The 21,062-nt window shown below is 42.7% G+C and overlaps 1 protein-coding gene across 2 annotated transcripts in view; it reads right to left on the bottom strand.

Moving 5' to 3' along the window:
- Positions 1-21,062, bottom strand: part of LOC133462724 (NACHT, LRR and PYD domains-containing protein 3-like) — a 228,676-nt gene that overhangs the window by 120,120 nt on the left and 87,494 nt on the right. Inside the window, exons 1-2 of one of the 2 annotated variants that reach the window (XM_061744120.1) lie at positions 12,222-12,368; positions 10,262-10,597 (exon numbers count right to left, since the gene is read on the bottom strand). The exons of the other annotated variant lie outside the window; for it this stretch is intronic. Coding sequence (XP_061600104.1) covers positions 10,262-10,597; positions 12,222-12,297 — 412 coding nt within the window. The 5' untranslated portion in view covers positions 12,298-12,368. Of the gene's footprint in view, positions 1-10,261; positions 10,598-12,221; positions 12,369-21,062 lie in introns of those variants that run through there. 2 annotated transcript variants of the gene reach the window in all.

Raw genomic sequence — 21,062 nt, 5'->3', positions numbered from 1 at the left:
CCTTAACCCAGATTGGAAGTTGGTTCCATAGTAATGGTGCCTGATAGCAGAACGCCCGCCCTCCAAATCTACATTTAGATACTCTAGGAACTACGAGTAAACCTGCACTCTGAGAACGGAGAGCTCTGACAGGAACATAAGGCACTATCAGGTCTTGCAAATAATGCGGAGCTAAGCCGTTTTGGGTTTTATATGCAAGTAATAAAATTTTAAATTGGATTCTGAATTTTACGGGTAACCAATGGAGTGACGCTAACACTGGAGAGACGTGGTCTCTCCTGCTGATTCCTGTCAGCACTCGTGCTGCTGCATTCTGGATAAGCTGGAGCCTATTCAGCAAATTGCTTGGACATCCTGCTAACAACACATTACAGTAATCTAGTCTAGAAGATACAAACGCATGAACGCAAATGAATTTAATAAATTCTTTGTGAATGTAGGACCAAATTTAGCAAAGGAGATTGAGGACCTGAGAGAAAATGACGGCCTAGATGAATGTCTCATTGATCAGAATCCACACTCCATCTTCATTGCTAGTGTAAATGAACAAGAAATATCGAAAATTGTTAACAATCTGAAAAATAAAAAATCAACTGACAATACAAATATAGACATGACTTTAGTCAAAAATATAATTGATACTATTGTAAAACCTTTTACCCATATTTGCAACCAATCACTCTTAACAGGTATCTTTCCAAATGAAATGAAAATAGCTAAAATAGTACCAATATACAAAAGTGGAGACAAACAACTATACACAAACTATAGACCGATATCACTCTTATCACAATTCTCTAAAATTCTAGAAAAACTTTTTGTAGCAAGACTTGATAGCTTAATTGAAAAACACCAATTACTAAGCAATAACCAATATGGATTCAGAACCAACAGATCAACCTCAATGGCAGTTATAGAACTGGTAGAAAACATATCTAAAGCAATAGACAATAAACAATACACTGTGGGGGTCTTCATTGACCTAAAAAAAGCATTTGACACGATAGATCATAAAATACTATTAAAAAAATTATATCGATATGGAATCAGGGGTATTGCCCTCTCTTGGCTGGAAAGCTATCTAAATAAAAGAATGCAATTTGTTAGCCTAAACGGAGTCGAGTCGGAACCCTTAGAAATAACTTTTGGAGTTCCTCAAGGCTCTGTACTAGGGCCAAAATTATTTATCCTATATATAAACGATATATGTAAAGCCCTACGAAAAATGCAGTGTGTCTTATTTGCAGACGACACAAGCCTGTACTTATCTGGTACAGATCTGGAGCAGCTCCTGCATGCAGTACAGAAGGACCTCAACATAATGAATAAATGGTTTAAAATAAATAAGTTATCATTAAATATCATTAAAACCAAATTCATTGTTTTTGGCAACAAAATGATAAATGTTCCAATAAACCTAATTATTAATAACATAAAACTAGAACAAATAAACACTACTACATTTTTAGGAATAACTATTGATGAAAAACTCATATGGAAGCCATATATTAATATCTTAAAAAGAAAATTATCTAAAACAATAGCTATATTATATAAAATGAAAGGTATTATAAATAAAAGATCATTACAAGTACTATACAGATCCCTACTTCTCCCATACCTGACTTATTGTGTGGAAGTGTGGGGGAATATGTACAAATCAATAATTCATCCCATTTATATTTTACAAAAAAAAGCAATTAGAATTGTAAACTTGGCTGATTATCTTGCACCAACAAACCCACTTTTCATTCATAACAATACACTTAAATTCCAAGACATAGTTAATCTGAACACCACTGTTATAATATACAAGGCTTACAACAATTTACTTCCGGGCTGCATGCAGGAACTGTTCAAGCCAAGAGTGAGCAAACACGACCTCAGGGGAACTGCAATGTTTGACACAACAACAGTTAGAACAAATGCAAAGGGAAGATGTATATCTGTTTTAGGAGTAAAACTGTGGAACTCATTAGAAAATGACCTTAAACTAGCAAATTCAATAAAAGCATACAAGATATTATTCAAAGCAAAGGTAATGGACACATATATAGAAACACAATAAACAAACAATGAAGAATGCACACATGCACAAGATAAAATGACAACTTAAATTTGCTTTGCCGGTTTCCTTAGCATCTTTTCACTTTCTGTTTTCAGAGCTATCATTATTATTATTATCATATTATTGCTATTATTATTATTATTATTACTATTATCATCACCATCATTATTATTGTTATTATTATTATTATTATTATTATTATTATTATTATTATTATTATTATTATTATTATTATTATTATTATTATTATTATTATAACTATTATTATTATTATTATTATTATTACTATTATAATTATTCTGTGTAGTCTTATGATACTTCATTTGTTTTTTTTTTGTATATTTTATTCTGTTAAAAGGTGGGCAAGATAAGCTTTATGCTTCAAGCCCAGACCTTTTCGGTCAAATCACAATGTTGACCAGGGAAAAACCTGTGTTATCTTGTTTGTTGATTTTTCATTTTTGTTTGTGATTGACCGAAATAAATATTTACTACTACTACTAAACTAGTTTTTCTGCATCACTCTGCGAGAGGATTTTCCTAATCTTTGCAATATTACGGAGATGGAAAAAGGCTATTTTACAAACCTGATTGACTGATTGCCCTGCAGGCAACCGCAAACTCGCCAACCAGCTTAACAGCTTTTACTGCCGGTTCGACTCATCATCATCACCATCATCATCATCATCACCATCATCATCACCTTCATCATCTTCATCATCTCCATCATCATCACCTTCATCATCTTCATCATCTTCACCATCATCGTCATCACCATCATCATCATCACCATCATTATCACCTTCATCATCTTCATCATCATCACCATCATCATCATCACCATCATCATCACCTTCATCATCTTCATCATCATCATCACCTTCATCATCATCATCACCACCTCCCCCCCCCTCACCCTCCCCCCCTGCGGCTCCACCATCACCATCCCCCTCCTCCCCCCCCACTGCCCACCTTTTCACACCTCACCTCAGCCAACCCCCCCCACCTCTGTCTACCCCCCTCCCCCCACCCAAGACCCTGCCTGCACTGAAGATCTCTGTGGAAGACGTGTGCCGGCTGTTCAAAAGGCAGAAGATAAGGAAGGCTCCTGGCCCGGACGGCGTGTCCCCTTCCTGCCTGAGAGCCTGCGCCGAGCAGCTGGCTCCCACCTTCACAAGGATCTTCAACCGGTCCCTGGAGCTGTGTGAGGTGCCCTCATGCCTCAAACGCTCCACCATCATCCCAGTCCCCAAGAAACCCACCATCACAGGTCTAAATGACTACAGACCCGTCGCCCTGACGTCTGTGGTCATGAAGACCTTTGAGCGGCTGGTGTTGAGCCACCTGAAGGACACCACGGGCTCCCTGCTCGACCCCCTGCAGTTTGCCTACCAGGCAAACAGGTCGGTGGATGACGCAGTCAACATAGGACTGCATTACATCCTGCGTCATCTCGACACCTCAGGGCACAGCAGCTGCTGATCACCTTTTTTCACTGCCATCATCCAGTCTGTTCTCTGCTCTTCCATCACTGTCTGGTTTGCATCAGCCACCAAACTAGACAGGCACAGACTGCAACGGACCATCAGGACTGCAGAGAGGATAGTTGGGACTAACCTCCCATCTATCGACGACCTGTACCGGTCCAGGACCAGGAAACGGGCAGGTCGAATCTCTGCAGACCCCTCACACCCGGGACACTGCCTGTTCCAACTCCTCCCTCTGGACGGCGCAACAGAGCACTGTGCGCCAGAACCTCCAGATACAGAGACAGTTTCTTCCCGCAAGCGGTTGCTCTGATGAACTCCCACAAATAATAAGTCTCAGAGTAACCAAACACGTGCAATAAAAATCATCCAGCACCCTCTTTAATAATCATGTCTGCCTCACTCTGCTGCACCTCTCACTTTTGTACTTCCTTTTGTATAATTTTTTGTATTTTTTGTATAATTTGTCTGTTAAAATTGTATATAGGTTATACTTATACTTATTCTTATTTTTATTCAGAACTATCCTTCTTTTATCACTACCTCAAACTGCTGCACCTTAAAATGTTAAAATGTTTATACTGTAGATAGTAATACCACATTTGTTTATTGTTTATTTGTTTATTGTTTATTTTTTTACTACCAAAGAGCGAAATAACCAAATCAAATTCCTTGTTGGACAATGTTCGAACCTGGCCAATAAAGCTGATTCTGATTCTGATTCTGATTCTGATATAGTTTAAACGACAAATCCTGATCGAAAATAACACCAAGGTTTCTCACAGTTGCACTGGAAGCCATCGCAACACCATCTAATCCCTTCCTAAAATGCTCTGGACCAAGAATGATAACCTCTGTTTTATCTGAATTTAGAAGCAAGACATTTCTGGACATCCAGTCCTTGATGTCCCTAAGACATGCCTGAAGTTTAACTAACGGTTCTGTTTCATCCGGCTTCATAGACAAGTAGAGCTGCGTATCATCAGCATAACAATGAAAGTGTATGCCGTGATTCTGGATTATACTTCCCAACGGCTGCATGTATAAACTGAACAAGATTGGCCCTAGCACTGAACCCTGCGGAACACCATAACAGACCCTTGACTGTTCTGAAGAAACCTCATGTACATGAACAAAAACTGGAACCTGTCAGATAGATATGATTTAAACCAACATAGAGCTGTCCCTTTAATCCCAACGACATGCTCTAACCTGTGCAGTAAAATGCCATGATCTATAGTGTCAAAAGCAGCACTGAGGTCCAGTAGAACCAGTATGGACACTAATCCCTTATCTGAGGTCCAGTAGAACCAGTATGGACACTAGTCCCTTATCTGAGGTCCAGTAGAACCAGTATGGACACTAATCCCTTATCTGAGGTCCAGTAGAACCAGTATGGACACTAATCCCTTATCTGAGGTCCAGTAGAACCAGTATGGACACTAATCCCTTATCTGAGGCCATAAGAAGGTCATTCGTGACTCGAACCAGTGCTGTCTCTGTGCTATGATGCATTCTGAACCCTGACTGAAAGACTTCAAACAGATCATTTCTATACAAATAGTCACATAACTGGCTTGAAACTGCCTTTTCCAGAATTTTAGATACAAATGGAAGGTTGGAAATTGGTCTATAATTAGCTAAGGTGTCTGGGTCAAGAGAAGGTTTTTTAAGTAAAGGTTTAATTACTGCGACTTTGAAAACCTGTGGTACATATCCTAAACTTAGGGATAGGTTAATTTGGTCCAGTATTGTCGTACCAATAAGAGAAAAAATATGTTTGAATAGTGGAGTCGGGATGGGGTCTAACATACATGTGGGTGACTTAGCTCTATTGACGAGTGAGGTCAGCTCAGGGAGGTCTATAGGATCAAAATAGTCTAGAGATAAGTCAGAGCCTAGGGAAGTCGCTAAAGCTGAAGAAACACCTACAACCGGCTGGTTGATTTCTTCTCTAATTCTCGTGATTTTACTGTTAAAGAAGCTCATAAAGTCTTCACTACTGAGAGCTGCAGGAATGCACGGCTCAACAGAGTTGTGACTCTTTGTCAGCCTGGCTACAGTGCTGAACAGAAAACGTGGGTTACTTTTATTATCCTCTATCAACGTTGAATAATAAGCTGTTCTGGCTTTGCGAATGGCTTTTTTATATACTATTAGAATATCTTTCCATTCACGATAAGAGTCTACAGACCTACAAGAGTACCACTTCCTTTCCATCTTACGCACGTTTTGTTTCAACATGCGAATATCTGAATTATACCAGGGAGTTAAGCTCCTGTGGCTAGAAACCCTCCTTTTCAAAGGAGTAACTTCATCTAAAGCTGAATGCAACAAATCAGCAGTGTTACTAGCAAGGAAATCAACATCTGCAGAGGTAGAACCCAGGTCACTGGCCTCGACTACATCACTATTTCGCACTGTCGTAAGATAAGCAATGGCCTCCCTAAATTTAACAATAACTTCATCAGACAAACATCTGCTAAAATAATACCTCCTATTTTGCACTTCAACATCAACAAAATTAAATTCAAACGTTATTAAGTAATGGTCGGATAAAAGGGAGTTTACAGGTGACACCAACAGACCATCAGTTTCAACACCGTAGGTGAGAACGAGATCGAGAGTATGATTAAAACAGTGCGTCGGTTTATTCACTTTTTGTGAGATACCCATTGATTCTAGAAGAGAATCGAAGGCTAATTTAAGATTATCGCTTTCAACATCCATATGAATATTAAAATCACCCACTATGATGAATTTATCTGTGCTGATCAATAATCCAGAAAGGAAATCTGAAAATTCAGACAAAAACTCTAGATACGCACCAACAGGGGGCCGGTACACTACCACTAACACAACTGGCTTTTCTGATTTCCAGCTCGGAAATTTCAGACCAAGCATGAGGCTTTCAAATGTATTATAATTGCACTTAGGTTCAATTTTTGTTTGGAGACTGGAGTTATAAATTGCTGCGACTCCTCCGCCTCGGCCCGTGTTTCTAGGAATGTGATGATTAAAGTAGCCGGGCGGAGTTGATTCATTCAAACTAACATACTCTTCCTCCTGTAACCATGTTTCTGTTAAGCAGAAAATATCACTCCTGCTCTCTGTAATTATATCATTTACTAACAGAGACTTAGAGCTTAATGATCGTATATTTAGTAATCCGCATCTAATTTTTCGGTCTTTAGTTGGTACCAAATGTACATTGGTTTTAATTTTTACAAGGTTATTTTGGTTAACGCCTCCAAAACGCCGCACCTGGTGAACTTTTGGAGGGCGGGGAACTGCAACCACTTCTATTTTGCTAGGCACCTGGCCAGAGTCGCCAATATCATGTAATCCTACAGTTTTAGAGTCGCTAATTACATAATGCAATCTTACAGTTTGATTGGCAGGCGTTGGTCCTCGAGAAGCAGCAGAGAAGTGTGTTAAACTACAGCTCTGCATCCTGGCCTGGACCCTGCATTGTCAGGGGGAGTGTCTAATAACATTGGCCAGATTTCTAGACATAAGAGCTGCACCATCCCGGGAGGGATGAATGCCGTCCCTTCTAATCAGACCGGGCTTTCCCCAGAATGTCTCCCAGTTGTCAATAAAGTCCACGTCGTTTTCTGAACACCACTGAGACACCAGCAACCCCACAGAGGAGAACCTGGAACCCAGGCCACCAGCAACCCCACAGAGGAGAGAAGAACCTGGAACCCAGGCCACCAGCAACCCCACAGAGGAGAACCTGGAACCCAGGCCACCAGCAACCCCACAGAGGAGAAGAACCTGGAACCCAGGCCACCAGCAACCCCACAGAGGAGAACCTGGAACCCAGGCCACCAGCAACCCCACAGAGGAGAAGAACCCGGAACCCAGGCCACCAGCAACCCCACAGAGGAGAACCTGGAACCCAGGCCACCAGCAACCCCACAGAGGAGAACCTGGAACCCAGGCCACCAGCAACCCCACAGAGGAGAAGAACCTGGAACCCAGGCCACCAGCAACCCCACAGAGGAGAAGAACCTGGAACCCAGACCACCATCAACCCCACAGAGGAGAACCTGGAACCCAGACCACCATCAACCCCACAGAGGAGAAGAACCTGGAACCCAGGCCACCAGCAACTCCACAGAGGAGAAGAACCTGGAATCCAGGCCACCAGCAACCCCACAGAGGAGAACCTGGAACCCAGGCCACCAGCAACCCCACAGAGGAGGAGAACCTGGAACCCAGGCCACCAGCAACCCCACATAGGAGAAGAACCTGGAACCCAGGCCACCAGCAACCCCACATAGGAGAAGAACCTGGAACCCAGGCCACCAGCAACCCCACAGAGGAGAACCTGGAACCCAGGCCACCAGCAACCCCACAGAGGAGGAGAACCTGGAACCCAGGCCACCAGCAACCCCACATAGGAGAAGAACCTGGAACCCAGGCCACCAGCAACCCCACAGAGGAGAACCTGGAACCCAGGCCACCAGCAACCCCACAGAGGAGAAGAACCTGGAACCCAGACCACCATCAACCCCACAGAGGAGAAGAAGAACTTGAAACCCAGGCCACCAGCAACCCCACAGAGGAGAAGGGTTAGGGTTAGTTGGACCTAGCGCAGACAGACCCCCCACCCAGGCAGAGCCAGGCCCGCCGAGCGGGACCCCCACGCCCACGGCCCAGCCCCCCCCTTGAAAACCGGAGACGCCCTAGCCACAGCCCCCCGCCCGAGCCCCCCCCAGCCACCCCTCCCCACTGCCATGAGGTAACCCCCCCATAGACCCCCAAGGCCCCCACCGGCCAGGGACAGGGCCCCACGGCCCCACCCACCGCCCCCCAGGGGCCACCAGAGGCCCACACCTCAGCACCCCCAAGCCGACCCCCAACCCCAAGGGCTACGAGATCACCACCCCCCCGCCCCCACTAGGTAACGAAGCCAATAATCGGGGACCAGAGAGAATGCAATTCAGCCAAATGTTGTTCAGTGGAGGCAGACATTATCTCACTACTGATGTGATCTGATAAAAGATTCCTAAAATGGTTAACACATAAACTGGACTTTTGTTTCCAATTCACTACAATGGTTTTCTTTGCGATACATAAGGCGGTGAGAACCAGGTGTAACCAGTTAGGTTCAATTTGAATATCTGCCAGGTGTCCTAATATACATATCGTGGGGCACACTGGAATTCTGTAATTGAACCATGTGGGTTAATCCTCACAAATCTCCGTCCAGAACCTCCGTACCGCTCTACAAAACCACAGAGCATGCATATAATTATCAGGAGTGTTCTCTGTGTACTGTGAGCAGATATTATTGGTTAGATTTCAGCAGAGATTTAAACTTGCAACAACAGTTTCAGTTGTTCTAATTCACAAAAATGGAAATTGCTCAAGGAGACGCTCTTGTTGTCACTTACCTGGAGAGCGCTGGAGAACAGTGAGACGATGTTTATTTACTTGTTTTCTTCTTTTTGGGCATGGTACTATGTGAAGATCTGTACTTTCTGTTGTGGTTTGAGTAATTTTTCTGTTGATAAAGATTTGGGAGCATGATTGGAGGACTGGTGCATGTTTGACTTATATTTTGGTCTGCTGGGACATTTGGGGGGGTTGCATTTGTCATTGGATGACTTTGTTTCATCGTTGAGAGGGTTTCTTTTGTTGGTTCAGTGAAGATGAGTGGAAAATTATCCTTTTATATGAACTGCTTGAGTTGCAAAAAATGTCCCTCTGAAGGCTGTTGTCGAATCTTTGCAGGCGTTTTTTCCACCCAAAACTCTGTTTCCGTGTAAAAGAGAGGCCAGGATGCAACATAATGTTTGGGTTTTACCGTCTCAGCGTCGTCCGGTAAACAGGCCTTAAATATCACAAAGTAAAACCTGTACTGGAAACGCTTGTAATTAAATAAAACCTTTTTATGCTGTCTCAAGGTATTTATTCAGATGTATAGATAATCCAGTTTATCGTAAAAGTCTGGTGGAAACACTTTTTTTACATTTGCACGTGTCCTACATTACTGGATGTGACAGTCGGTCAAATTAAAGTCATCAAAATCTAGTTTCGAGCCATTTTTGGTCTCATTTATACGATGTAGTTGTGCTGTAACACAACTTAATCACTATGCATTACTGCATTACATCAGGGCTTTACCTCTGAATAATCATTTGAATGATCCGTTGCCTTCTTGTTCTTCTGTTGACTGTTTTCACAACAGCGATGGTGGCAGTTACAATTATTTGTACAAAACTACATTTATTTTTGTTCATATTCTTCAATATATGTTCAATATTTGTTCAAAGTTGAGATCTTCTTTATCTTTGTTGGAAGAGAAGTCTTGCAGGATGAGATACAGAGAGTTACGGATGTGGAGAGAGAACTAGGAGAGTTACGCTCATAAAAAGAAACACCAATGGAAACATCGACCCCCGCAGCAGTTTGAAAAAAGTGTAAATTCCCTCAGAAACTGTTCTGTGGGCGTTCCGAGTTTAACAACCACTTTAGCAGTTATTTTAACTTTGTCTCAGCTATTTTATGTCTGAGGCAAACTCAGTGAGTTAATGATTATCCTTTACAATATGTTAATAAGGAAGAACTGCTAAATTGTGTTTCATTGTTCCTGCAACAGTAAATATCTGTTCTATTATGTTTATTACAAAAAACCAACATGAACAACGGATTCAAACATCTGAATCTGCTGAGTTTTTTATTCTCCACATACCGTTCACATTCAGGTGGATGAAGTTCTCCTCATTTCCAGTGATGTAACACAGATATCTGCCCTGGTCCTGAACCTTCACTCCTCTCAGCAGCAGGGAAGCGTTTCCTCTGGAGATCTGGTCCTTAAACAGAGATGTTCTTCCTCTGAACCTCTGGTGCTGCTCTCCCAGTTGGTTTTGTTTGTGATAGTAGGAGTGAACCCGGGACTCTGGTGGAGTCTCTTGAACCCGGGACTGTGGTGGAGTCTCTTGAATCCAGTGGATGACAACGTCATCATGAGCTGTGAAACTGCAGGGTAAGATACAAGTCTTGCTGACCTGACAGGAGACCTGTGTATCTGCAGAAACATCAGAGGAAGACTCAGAAGAAGACATTAACAGGAAACTCAGCCACTTTGAGGAACATGTAGTTGTGTTATGTCTTTGTGAAAAATCTGCATATTAAAAAACTGATAGAATAAAAATGACCGGTCATAATTATGAACTTTAATGAAGTTTTATTTGACCTACATAAAATATTTGTCCAACTGATAAAATCAAATATTCTGTTTTTATTTCTACGTTTGTTTCCATCCATCCCTGAGAGAAATCATTTATCCATCAGCCAGAGAGAATATATTTCCAGTCTGAACAAACACGACTTCCATGTGAAACGTTTTCACTGTTAATTCAGAATATCCAGATGTGTAACGTAAAAACAAGCCACACAGGAACAAATGTGATCCAGGACTTAAAACAGCATCATCACCGACATAGATGAAGAGATCAAAACATTAAACGACAAGAGAACGTCCCAGTAAATCGTCCTGACTACCAAACATGAACTCAACATAAAATATCACTGATTTCTGTTAAGATCCTTCTCTTCAGGCCGGTGAGTTCAGACGTCTCTGGTGACTGAAGACACGTTTAAAAATATAGAAACAGAAAAACACATTTGTTATTTGAAGGTTGGACCACTCCAGTTCTTATTAAATGTTTGTCCTAAAGTAACTTTTAACAGCCTCCAGCTGATGTAAATTACTCCAGCCAGAGTTGTGATGATCAACAGAAGACTTCATATTTCATCCATCATCTTCCCTTTGGTGGTTATGTTAAATTATCAACATTTTCTCCTTCCATATAAAACCTTTAAGAGCCGAGCTCCTTCTGACTTTAAAGACTTAACCCTTCCATATTTTAATTATTAACACAACACTTTGCTCTCATAAGTTTTCTGAAGAGGACTTTGACAGCAGTCTGGCAGTTAGAGTTAATTATTAATTCTGAAGGGAAATAACTACAAATGTATCTGTTAACGTAACTTTACTGTAATTGTTTATCTTGACAGTTATAATTATTATTATTATTACTTTGCATTTTCCATCCCATCTTTTTCCAATTTGGACTTGTCAATAAATAAATAATCGATGAGCAGGATTCGTATTTTTCCAGTAAAGGTATAATGACTCCTTTTTTCTGACCAAACTGAAACAAATCTACATTCAAACCTCGTGACTAACAAGCTCCATGTTGACGTCTTCACCGCCACCTTGTGGTGAAAACTAAACACTACATCAGTAAAACAACATGAAGGACTTCTGATCAAACCACTGTAAAAATACTTAAATACATAAAAACGTACATTTTAGTAATATTTTTGTTAGTACTACGTTTTTTTTGTAATTTGTATTGTTGATTTTTATGCCCATGTTTTTGCTAAATTGTTTAAAATAACCAACCAACAACGTCGTATATGTAGGTTATTTTGGACTTTGATTCAGGTCCAGAGAAGCTTCTTCCTCCTGCTGTCGACGGTTGAAGAATCCCGTCACTAAAGTTTCAACTTACTTGCACCGTAGACACATTTATGGATTTAACTGATGTTTACCCGTATTTTATATTCAAACTGACAATTGTTGGATATTAGACGTTTTTATATGTTAGTCCTTATAAAAATATCAGAGTTAACTGCTTACTCACCATCATTAGAGAAAACCGAGGAGCACAAAAACAGACAATAAAGCATAAAACTGATGATTCTGTTCATGTTCTTCATCTCTCTGCTTTAGTTGGACGGTTCATTCTGGACAAAAGTATTTCTGATTATTTCCTGCTTGATCAGTCAGTTCACACTCCTGACTGACAGATTTTATCGTTTTGGACTTTGAGCGGTGGGTGTGTCCGTTGCCATGGCGACTCATCAGATTGAGCCTCACCTGAGATGTGGTGTTGCCGCCGTGAGACTCCAGAGGTAATTATACTGGGGGAGGGTCATGATCAGCCGGACAGTTAACTAGTGTTCTAATTGATTGGCGTCGGTCACTTCAGTTCACGCATCTGAAAAACCGAGAGATCAGTTGGACTGTCCGTTGAGGTTTGAAGAAAGTCAATCTTATTACAGTGGATCATGACAACCTGTGGGACCTTCTGGGCAGCCAAGTCGGTTAGTGATAACGTCAGTTTAGCATTAAAGCAGCACAATGTAACTTTTCCACCTTAATATAATATTTCCAGAGTCATTGTGACTGTACATCAACTTACAAAAGGTTTAATGAACCTCTGTCATGGTCTGATGGGTCTGTGTCGCCTTCACTGGCACTATGTAACTTTGAGGTGCATGGTGGGAAACCTTCCACACTACTGGTAAAGCACTACTGCTTTTGTCCAAAGGAGCCGCCAAACTCAACAAAAGCTGAAAGTTACATTGTGCTGCTTTAATTTATAATAAAGTTGGCCGGTTGTCATGTCTTTGTTTGTTTCAGGTGCAACCCAGAGATCCCAGAGCACCAGCACAGATGCCACGTAGAGGTGAAGAGATATCTGGCAGAGCCGACCTCTCCAGAGGATTGCAACCTTTTCAGGAAGACACAGCATCAACTCCACGTCAGCCACATCAGTGAGCTGGGGACTCATGCACAAAAAACATGCGTACGCCGCTTTCTACGCTCACGGTCGGATATACAAAGAATGACTTGAATGTAGAAAGTTGTGGTCCTTCACTCACACATTAAGTCTGGTTCACACACTTTTCTGAGGTTTTGTCCGTTGGCAACACTCACTGGTGATGCAGTGAAGTGCAGAATATGAGGAAACGTAACGTCAACAATAAGTTCACGACCACGTGAAGGACATGACAGTCCCCACATCACCAGATAAGTTACACAAGAGTGGAGCTGGACCTGGACCTGGACCTGGACCTGGACCTGGACCTGGACCTGGACCTGGACCTGGACCTGGACCTGGACCTGGACCAGGACCTGGACCTGGACCTGGACCTGGACCAGGACCTGGACCTGGACCTGGACCTGGACCTGGACCAGGACCAGGACCTGGACCTGGACCTGGACCTGGACCTGGACCTGGACCTGGACCTGGACCTGGACCAGGACCTGGACCTGGACCTGGACCTGGACCTGGACCTGGACCTGGACCTGAACACGTGAAGGACATGACAGTCCCCACATCACCAGATAAGTTACACAAGAGTGGAGCTGCAACAATCTCACAATCAACCACATGATCTGAAGAAACAACTAAAGGAGCTCAACGATGGAACCTGCAAATCCTGATGGAGCTTTGGCTCCGTTAGAGGAACCTGCTGATGATCAGATCACACCGATCTGCTGGTCCAGGACTAAGACTGGACCATCAGCTGGTTTAGTCTGGATCTGCTGGTCCAGGACTAAGACTGGACCATCAGCTGGTTTAGTCTGGATCTGCTGGTCCAGGACTAAGACTGGACCATCAGCTGGTTTAGTCTGGATCTGCTGGTCCAGGACTAAGACTGGACCATCAGCTGGTTTAGTCTGGACCTGCTGGTCCAGGACTAAGACTGGACCATCAGCTGGTTTAGTCTGGATCTGCTGGTCCAGGACTAAGACTGGACCATCAGCTGGTTTAGTCTGGATCTGCTGGTCCAGGACTAAGACTGGACCATCAGCTGGTTTAGTCTGGACCTGCTGGTCCAGGACTAAGACTGGACCATCAGCTGGTTTAGTCTGGACCTGCTGATCCAGGACTAAGACTGGACCATCAGCTGGTTTAGTCTGGACCTGCTGGTCCAGGACTAAGACTGGACCATCAGCTGGTTTAGTCTGGATCTGCTGGTCCAGGACTAAGACTGGACCATCAGCTGGTTTAGTCTGGATCTGCTGGTCCAGGACTAAGACTGGACCATCAGCTGGTTCTGGATCTGCTGGTCCAGGACTAAGTCTGGACCATCAGCTGGTTTAGTCTGGATCTGCTGGTCCAGGACTAAGACTGGACCATCAGCTGGTTCTGGATCTGCTGGTCCAGGACTAAGACTGGACCATCAGCTGGTTTAGTCTGGACCTGCTGGTCCAGGACTAAGACTGGACCATCAGCTGGTTCTGGATCTGCTGGTCCAGGACTAAGTCTGGACCATCAGCTGGTTTAGTCTGGACCTGCTGGTCCAGGACTAAGACTGGACCATCAGCTGGTTTAGTCTGGATCTGCTGGTCCAGGACTAAGACTGGACCATCAGCTGGTTTAGTCTGGATCTGCTGGTCCAGGACTAAGACTGGACCATCAGCTGGTTTAGTCTGGATCTGCTGGTCCAGGACTAAGACTGGACCATCAGCTGGTTTAGTCTGGACCTGCTGGTCCAGGACTAAGACTGGACCATCAGCTGGTTCTGGATCTGCTGGTCCAGGACTAAGACTGGACCATCAGCTGGTTTAGTCTGGACCTGCTGGTCCAGGACTAAGACTGGACCATCAGCTGGTTCTGGATCTGCTGGTCCAGGACTAAGTCTGGACCATCAGCTGGTTTAGTCTGGACCTGCTGGTCCAGGACTAAGACTGGACCATCAGCTGGTTTAGTCTGGATCTGCTGGTCCAGGACTAAGACTGGACCATCAGCTGGTTTAGTCTGGATCTGCTGGTCCAGGACTAAGACTGGACCATCAGCTGGTTTAGTCTGGATCTGCTGGTCCAGGACTAAGACTGGACCATCAGCTGGTTTAGTCTGGATCTGCTGGTCCAGGACTAAGACTGGACCATCAGCTGGTTTAGTCTGGATCTGCTGGTCCAGGACTAAGACTGGACCATCAGCTGGTTTAGTCTGGATCTGCTGGTCCAGGACTAAGACTGGACCATCAGCTGGTTTAGTCTGGATCTGCTGGTCCAGGACTAAGACTGGACCATCAGCTGGTTTAGTCTGGACCTGCTGGTCCAGGACTAAGACTGGACCATCAGCTGGTTTAGTCTGGATCTGCTGGTCCAGGACTAAGACTGGACCATCAGCTGGTTCTGGATCTGCTGGTCCAGGACTAAGACTGGACCATCAGCTGGTTTAGTCTGGACCTGCTGGTCCAGGACTAAGACTGGACCATCAGCTGGTTTAGTCTGGACCTGCTGGTCCAGGACTAAGACTGGACCATCAGCTGGTTTAGTCTGGACCTGCTGGTCCAGGACTAAGTCTGGACCTGCTGGTCCAGGACTAAGACTGGACCATCAGCTGGTTTAGTCTGGACCTGCTGGTCCAGGACTAAGTCTGGATCTGCTGGTCCAGGACTAAGACTGGACCATCAGCTGGTTTAGTCTGGACCTGCTGGTCCAGGACTAAGACTGGACCATCAGCTGGTTTAGTCTGGACCTGCTGGTCCAGGACTAAGTCTGGATCTGCTGGTCCAGGACTAAGACTGGACCATCAGCTGGTTTAGTCTGGACCTGCTGGTCCAGGACTAAGACTGGACCATCAGCTGGTTTAGTCTGGATCTGCTGGTCCAGGACTAAGACTGGACCATCAGCTGGTTTAGTCTGGATCTGCTGGTCCAGGACTAAGACTGGACCATCAGCTGGTTTAGTCTGGACCTGCTGGTCCAGGACTAAGACTGGACCATCAGCTGGTTTAGTCTGGATCTGCTGGTCCAGGACTAAGACTGGACCATCAGCTGGTTCTGGATCTGCTGGTCCAGGACTAAGACTGGACCATCAGCTGGTTTAGTCTGGACCTGCTGGTCCAGGACTAAGACTGGACCATCAGCTGGTTTAGTCTGGACCTGCTGGTCCAGGACTAAGACTGGACCATCAGCTGGTTTAGTCTGGACCTGCTGGTCCAGGACTAAGACTGGACCATCAGCTGGTTTAGTCTGGACCTGCTGGTCCAGGACTAAGACTGGACCATCAGCTGGTTTAGTCTGGATCTGCTGGTCCAGGACTAAGACTGGACCATCAGCTGGTTTAGTCTGGATCTGCTGGTCCAGGACTAAGACTGGACCATCAGCTGGTTTAGTCTGGACCTGCTGGTCCAGGACTAAGACTGGACCATCAGCTGGTTCTGGATCTGCTGGTCCAGGACTAAGACTGGACCATCAGCTGGTTCTGGATCTGCTGGTCCAGGACTAAGTCTGGACCATCAGCTGGTTCTGGATCTGCTGGTCCAGGACTAAGTCTGGACCATCAGCTGGTTTAGTCTGGATCTGCTGGTCCAGGACTAAGTCTGGACCATCAGCTGGTTTAGTCTGGACCTGCTGGTCCAGGACTAAGTCTGGACCTGCTGGTCCAGGACTAAGACTGGACCATCAGCTGGTTTAGTCTGGACCTGCTGGTCCAGACTAAGTCTGGACCTGCTGGTCCAGGACTAAGACTGGACCATCAGCTGGTTTAGTCTGGACCTGCTGGTCCAGGACTAAGACTGGACCATCAGCTGGTTTAGTCTGGACCTGCTGGTCCAGGACTAAGACTGGACCATCAGCTGGTTTAGTCTGGATCTGCTGGTCCAGGACTAAGACTGGACCATCAGCTGGTTTAGTCTGGATCTGCTGGTCCAGGACTAAGACTGGACCACCAGCTGGTTTAGTCTGGACCTGCTGGTCCAGGACTAAGACTGGACCATCAGCTGGTTTAGTCTGGACCTGCTGGTCCAGGACTAAGACTGGACCATCAGCTGGTTTAGTCTGGACCTGCTGGTCCAGGACTAAGACTGGACCATCAGCTGGTTTAGTCTGGACCTGCTGGTCCAGGACTAAGACTGGACCATCAGCTGGTTTAGTCTGGATCTGCTGGTCCAGGACTAAGACTGGACCATCAGCTGGTTTAGTCTGGATCTGCTGGTCCAGGACTAAGACTGGACCATCAGCTGGTTTAGTCTGGATCTGCTGGTCCAGGACTAAGACTGGACCATCAGCTGGTTTAGTCTGGACCTGCTGATCCAGGACTAAGACTGGACCATCAGCTGGTTTAGTCTGGACCTGCTGGTCCAGGACTAAGACTGGACCATCAGCTGGTTTAGTCTGGACCTGCTGGTCCAGGACTAAGACTGGACCATCAGCTGGTTCTGGATCTGCTGGTCCAGGACTAAGACTGGACCATCAGCTGGTTCTGGATCTGCTGGTCCAGGACTATTATTTAATTTTTTTTATTATTTTTTTTATTTCATTTTATTCTTTATTTCATTCAAAAAACCAAACAATTCAATACAAACACAAATACAAATGTTCCTAACTTGTGAATGAAAAGGAGCAGAAAGAAGAAGAATCTAATCTGATCTGCCCCTTTCACAAATAAATTAAAAATACTAATAAAAAAACAACAACTAAGTGAATAAAAACAACTAAAATAAAATAAAATTAAAATAACATTAAAATAAAATGACCACCGCCTACGGGTATGTCAATCAAACTCAACATTTTTCGTTATATTTCCTTAACATTCAGGCTTTAATTGTTCTTTTGAATGTAATGTTGATTTGATTCTTTGTTTTCTTTATTCAGATTGTTCCATAAACTGATTCTTAATAATTTTGTCCTGCATCTTGGTTTTATAAAAATCTCTGTTCCTTTTAAGTTATACTTGCTTTTTCTTTTTTCAAGTCTTTTCTGAATGTTGATTGGTAAAGTTTTTTTATGAGCTTTAAACATAATTTGCAGAATACTATAGTCTACTAGTTCATGAAATTTCAACAAATTTAACTGAAGGAATAATGGATTTGTTGGATCTCTATATCGTTTTCTACTAATTATCCTTATGGCTCTTTTTTGCAGAATGAAAATTGATTGAATATAAATGTTTTACAGGCATTTCCCCAAACTTCAACACAGTAGGTCAGATATGGAACAATCAGAGTGTTATATAAAATGTACAATGCTTTGTTGTCCAATAAATCCTTAACTTTGTGTAACAGAGCAATTGTTTTTGATATTTTTATCTTTGTGTAATTGATATGTGATTTCCAATTCAAATTCTCATCCAGCATGACACCCAAAAACTTGGTTTCTCTTACTCTATTAATTTCAATACCATCTATATTAATTGAAGTGTCTGTTTCTCTTTTTCTGTTACTAAATTTCATGAAGTTAGTTTTTTCAAGATTCACTGGATAATTTATTTACCTCAAACCATGTTTTTATTCTTTTAAATTCCTTTTTAACAACATTCAACACATATGTTAAATCTTCCCCAGAATAACATAAAGTAGTGTCGTCTGCAAACAAAATACATTTGAGCAGTTTGGAAACATAAACAAAATCATCAATATATAAAATAAACAGTTTTGGTCCGAGCACCGAGCCCTGAGGAACGCCACACTTAATAAATTGTGATTCAGATGTGACATTATTTATCTGCACATACTGCTTTCTATTCTCTAAGTAGCTTGAGACCCATTGATGTGCCACCCCTCTGATACCGTATTTGCAATTTTTTTTTAGAAGTATGGTATGATTTATGGTATCAAAGGCTTTTTTGAGGTCAACAAAAATACTTACAAAATAATGTATCTTATCGATTGCAGTGGGAATTTCTTCAGTTAATTCCATAAGTGCCATTGATGTGGAGTGATTGGTTCTAAATCCATACTGACCATTGTTTAAAATATTGTATCCGTCTATAAATTTATCTAACCTAACTACAAATAATTTCTCTAATATTTTTGAAAATTGTGGAAGCAAGGATACTGGTCTGTAGTTGGAAAAAACATGTTTATCTCCATTTTTATGGAGTGGAATTACTTTTGCTGTTTTCATATTATCAGGAAATATCCCAGTTGAAAATTATAGATTGCAAATATATGTAAATGGTTCAATAACCAATTCAATTATATTCTTTACTAATATCATGTCCATATCTGCACAGTCAGTAGATCCTTTACTTGCACAACTTTTTACAATATTCAGTATTTCTTCTTTTTCTACCTTACCAAGAAAAATGCTATTCACATTATCCATTATTGTGTTTTCATCTGTATTGTCTTTTATTGTTGGTATTTTTGCTGCAAGACTAGGGCCTATGTTTACAAAAAAATCATTAAACTTGCTTACTATTTCAGTTTTGTCATTAATGTCATAGTTATCTTTCACAAAATAATTTGGAAGAGCTGATTTTATTTGATCATTTTTTATTACACCATTTATTATTCCCCATGTAGCCTTTATATTGTTTCTATTTTTATTTAGTAAATCACCATAGTATTCTTTTTTATGTCTTCTTATTATCCATACTAATTTATTTTTATATTTCTTATACCTTTCTTCTGCTTCTTTTGACCTTAGTTTTAAGAAACATCTATATAAATAGTTTTTCTTCTTGCAGGCATTTCGTAGTCCTTTGGTCATCCATGGTTTGTCAATAGCATTTTTCTTGGCAATACTCCTGAGTCTACAGTGTTTTTCATACAATTCTATCAATAGCGTCATGAATTAATCATAAGCTATATTTACATAATTTACATACACTCCATCCCAATTCTGTTTTTTTAGGTCTTCTTTCAGCGCCTCCAATGCTTCGTTAGATCTGTTTCTTATTCATTTTTCTGAGGTGATTCCCGTTGTATTACATTGATAATTTTTATAAACTGTGAAAACAGGTAAATGATCACTTACATCAGTTATCAAGATCCCACTCTCTACTTTTCCATCAACTGCGTTTGTAAAAATGTTGTCAATAACAGTTGCACTCTGTGATGTAATTCTCGTTGGTTTAGTTATCACTGGAAACAGACTCAAGGTATACATTGAATTTATGAATTCACTTGTTGTGTTCATTGAATTTGGATTTTCAAGATCAATATTAAAGTCTCCACATAAAAACACAATCTTATTTTGGCTTCTGTCAAACAGCTCCATTATTTTGTCTGTAAATGTCTCTATGCAGGAACCTGGTGATCTATAGATCATCATCAGAACCACGGAGAGATCCATCAGGACCATGGAGAGATCCCTCAGAACCTTGGAGAGATCCATCAGAACCATGGAGATCCATCAGAACCATGGAGAGATCCATCAGAACCATGGAGATCCATCAGAACCCTGGAGAGATCCATCAGAACCATGGAGAGATCCATCAGGACCATGGAGAGATCCATCAGAACCATGGAGAGATCCATCAGGACCATGGAGAGATCCATCAGAACCTTGGAGAGATCCATCAGGACCATGGAGATCCATCAGAACCATGGAGAGATCCATCAGAACCATGGAGAGATCCATCAGAAACATGGAGAGATCCATCAGGACCATGGAGAGATCCATCAGAACCATGGAGAGATCCATCAGAACCATGGAGATCCATCAGAACCATGGAGAGATCCATCAGAACCATGGAGAGATCCATCAGAACAATGGAGAGATCCCTCAGAACCATGGAGATCCATCAGAACCATGGAGAGATCCATCAGAACCATGGAGATCCATCAGAACCATGGAGATCCATCAGAACCATGGAGAGATCCATCAGAACCATGGAGATCCATCAGAACCATGGAGATCCATCAGAACCATGGAGAGATCCATCAGAACCATGGAGATCCATCAGAACCATGGAGAGATCCATCAGAACCATGGAGATCCATCAGAACCATGGA

Source organism: Cololabis saira, chromosome 16, assembly GCF_033807715.1.
Source record: "Cololabis saira isolate AMF1-May2022 chromosome 16, fColSai1.1, whole genome shotgun sequence".
Taxonomy (NCBI): domain Eukaryota; kingdom Metazoa; phylum Chordata; class Actinopteri; order Beloniformes; family Belonidae; genus Cololabis; species Cololabis saira.
Note: the sequence above shows the minus strand (reverse complement) of the source record. Positions and strands in the feature narration are given on the sequence as shown.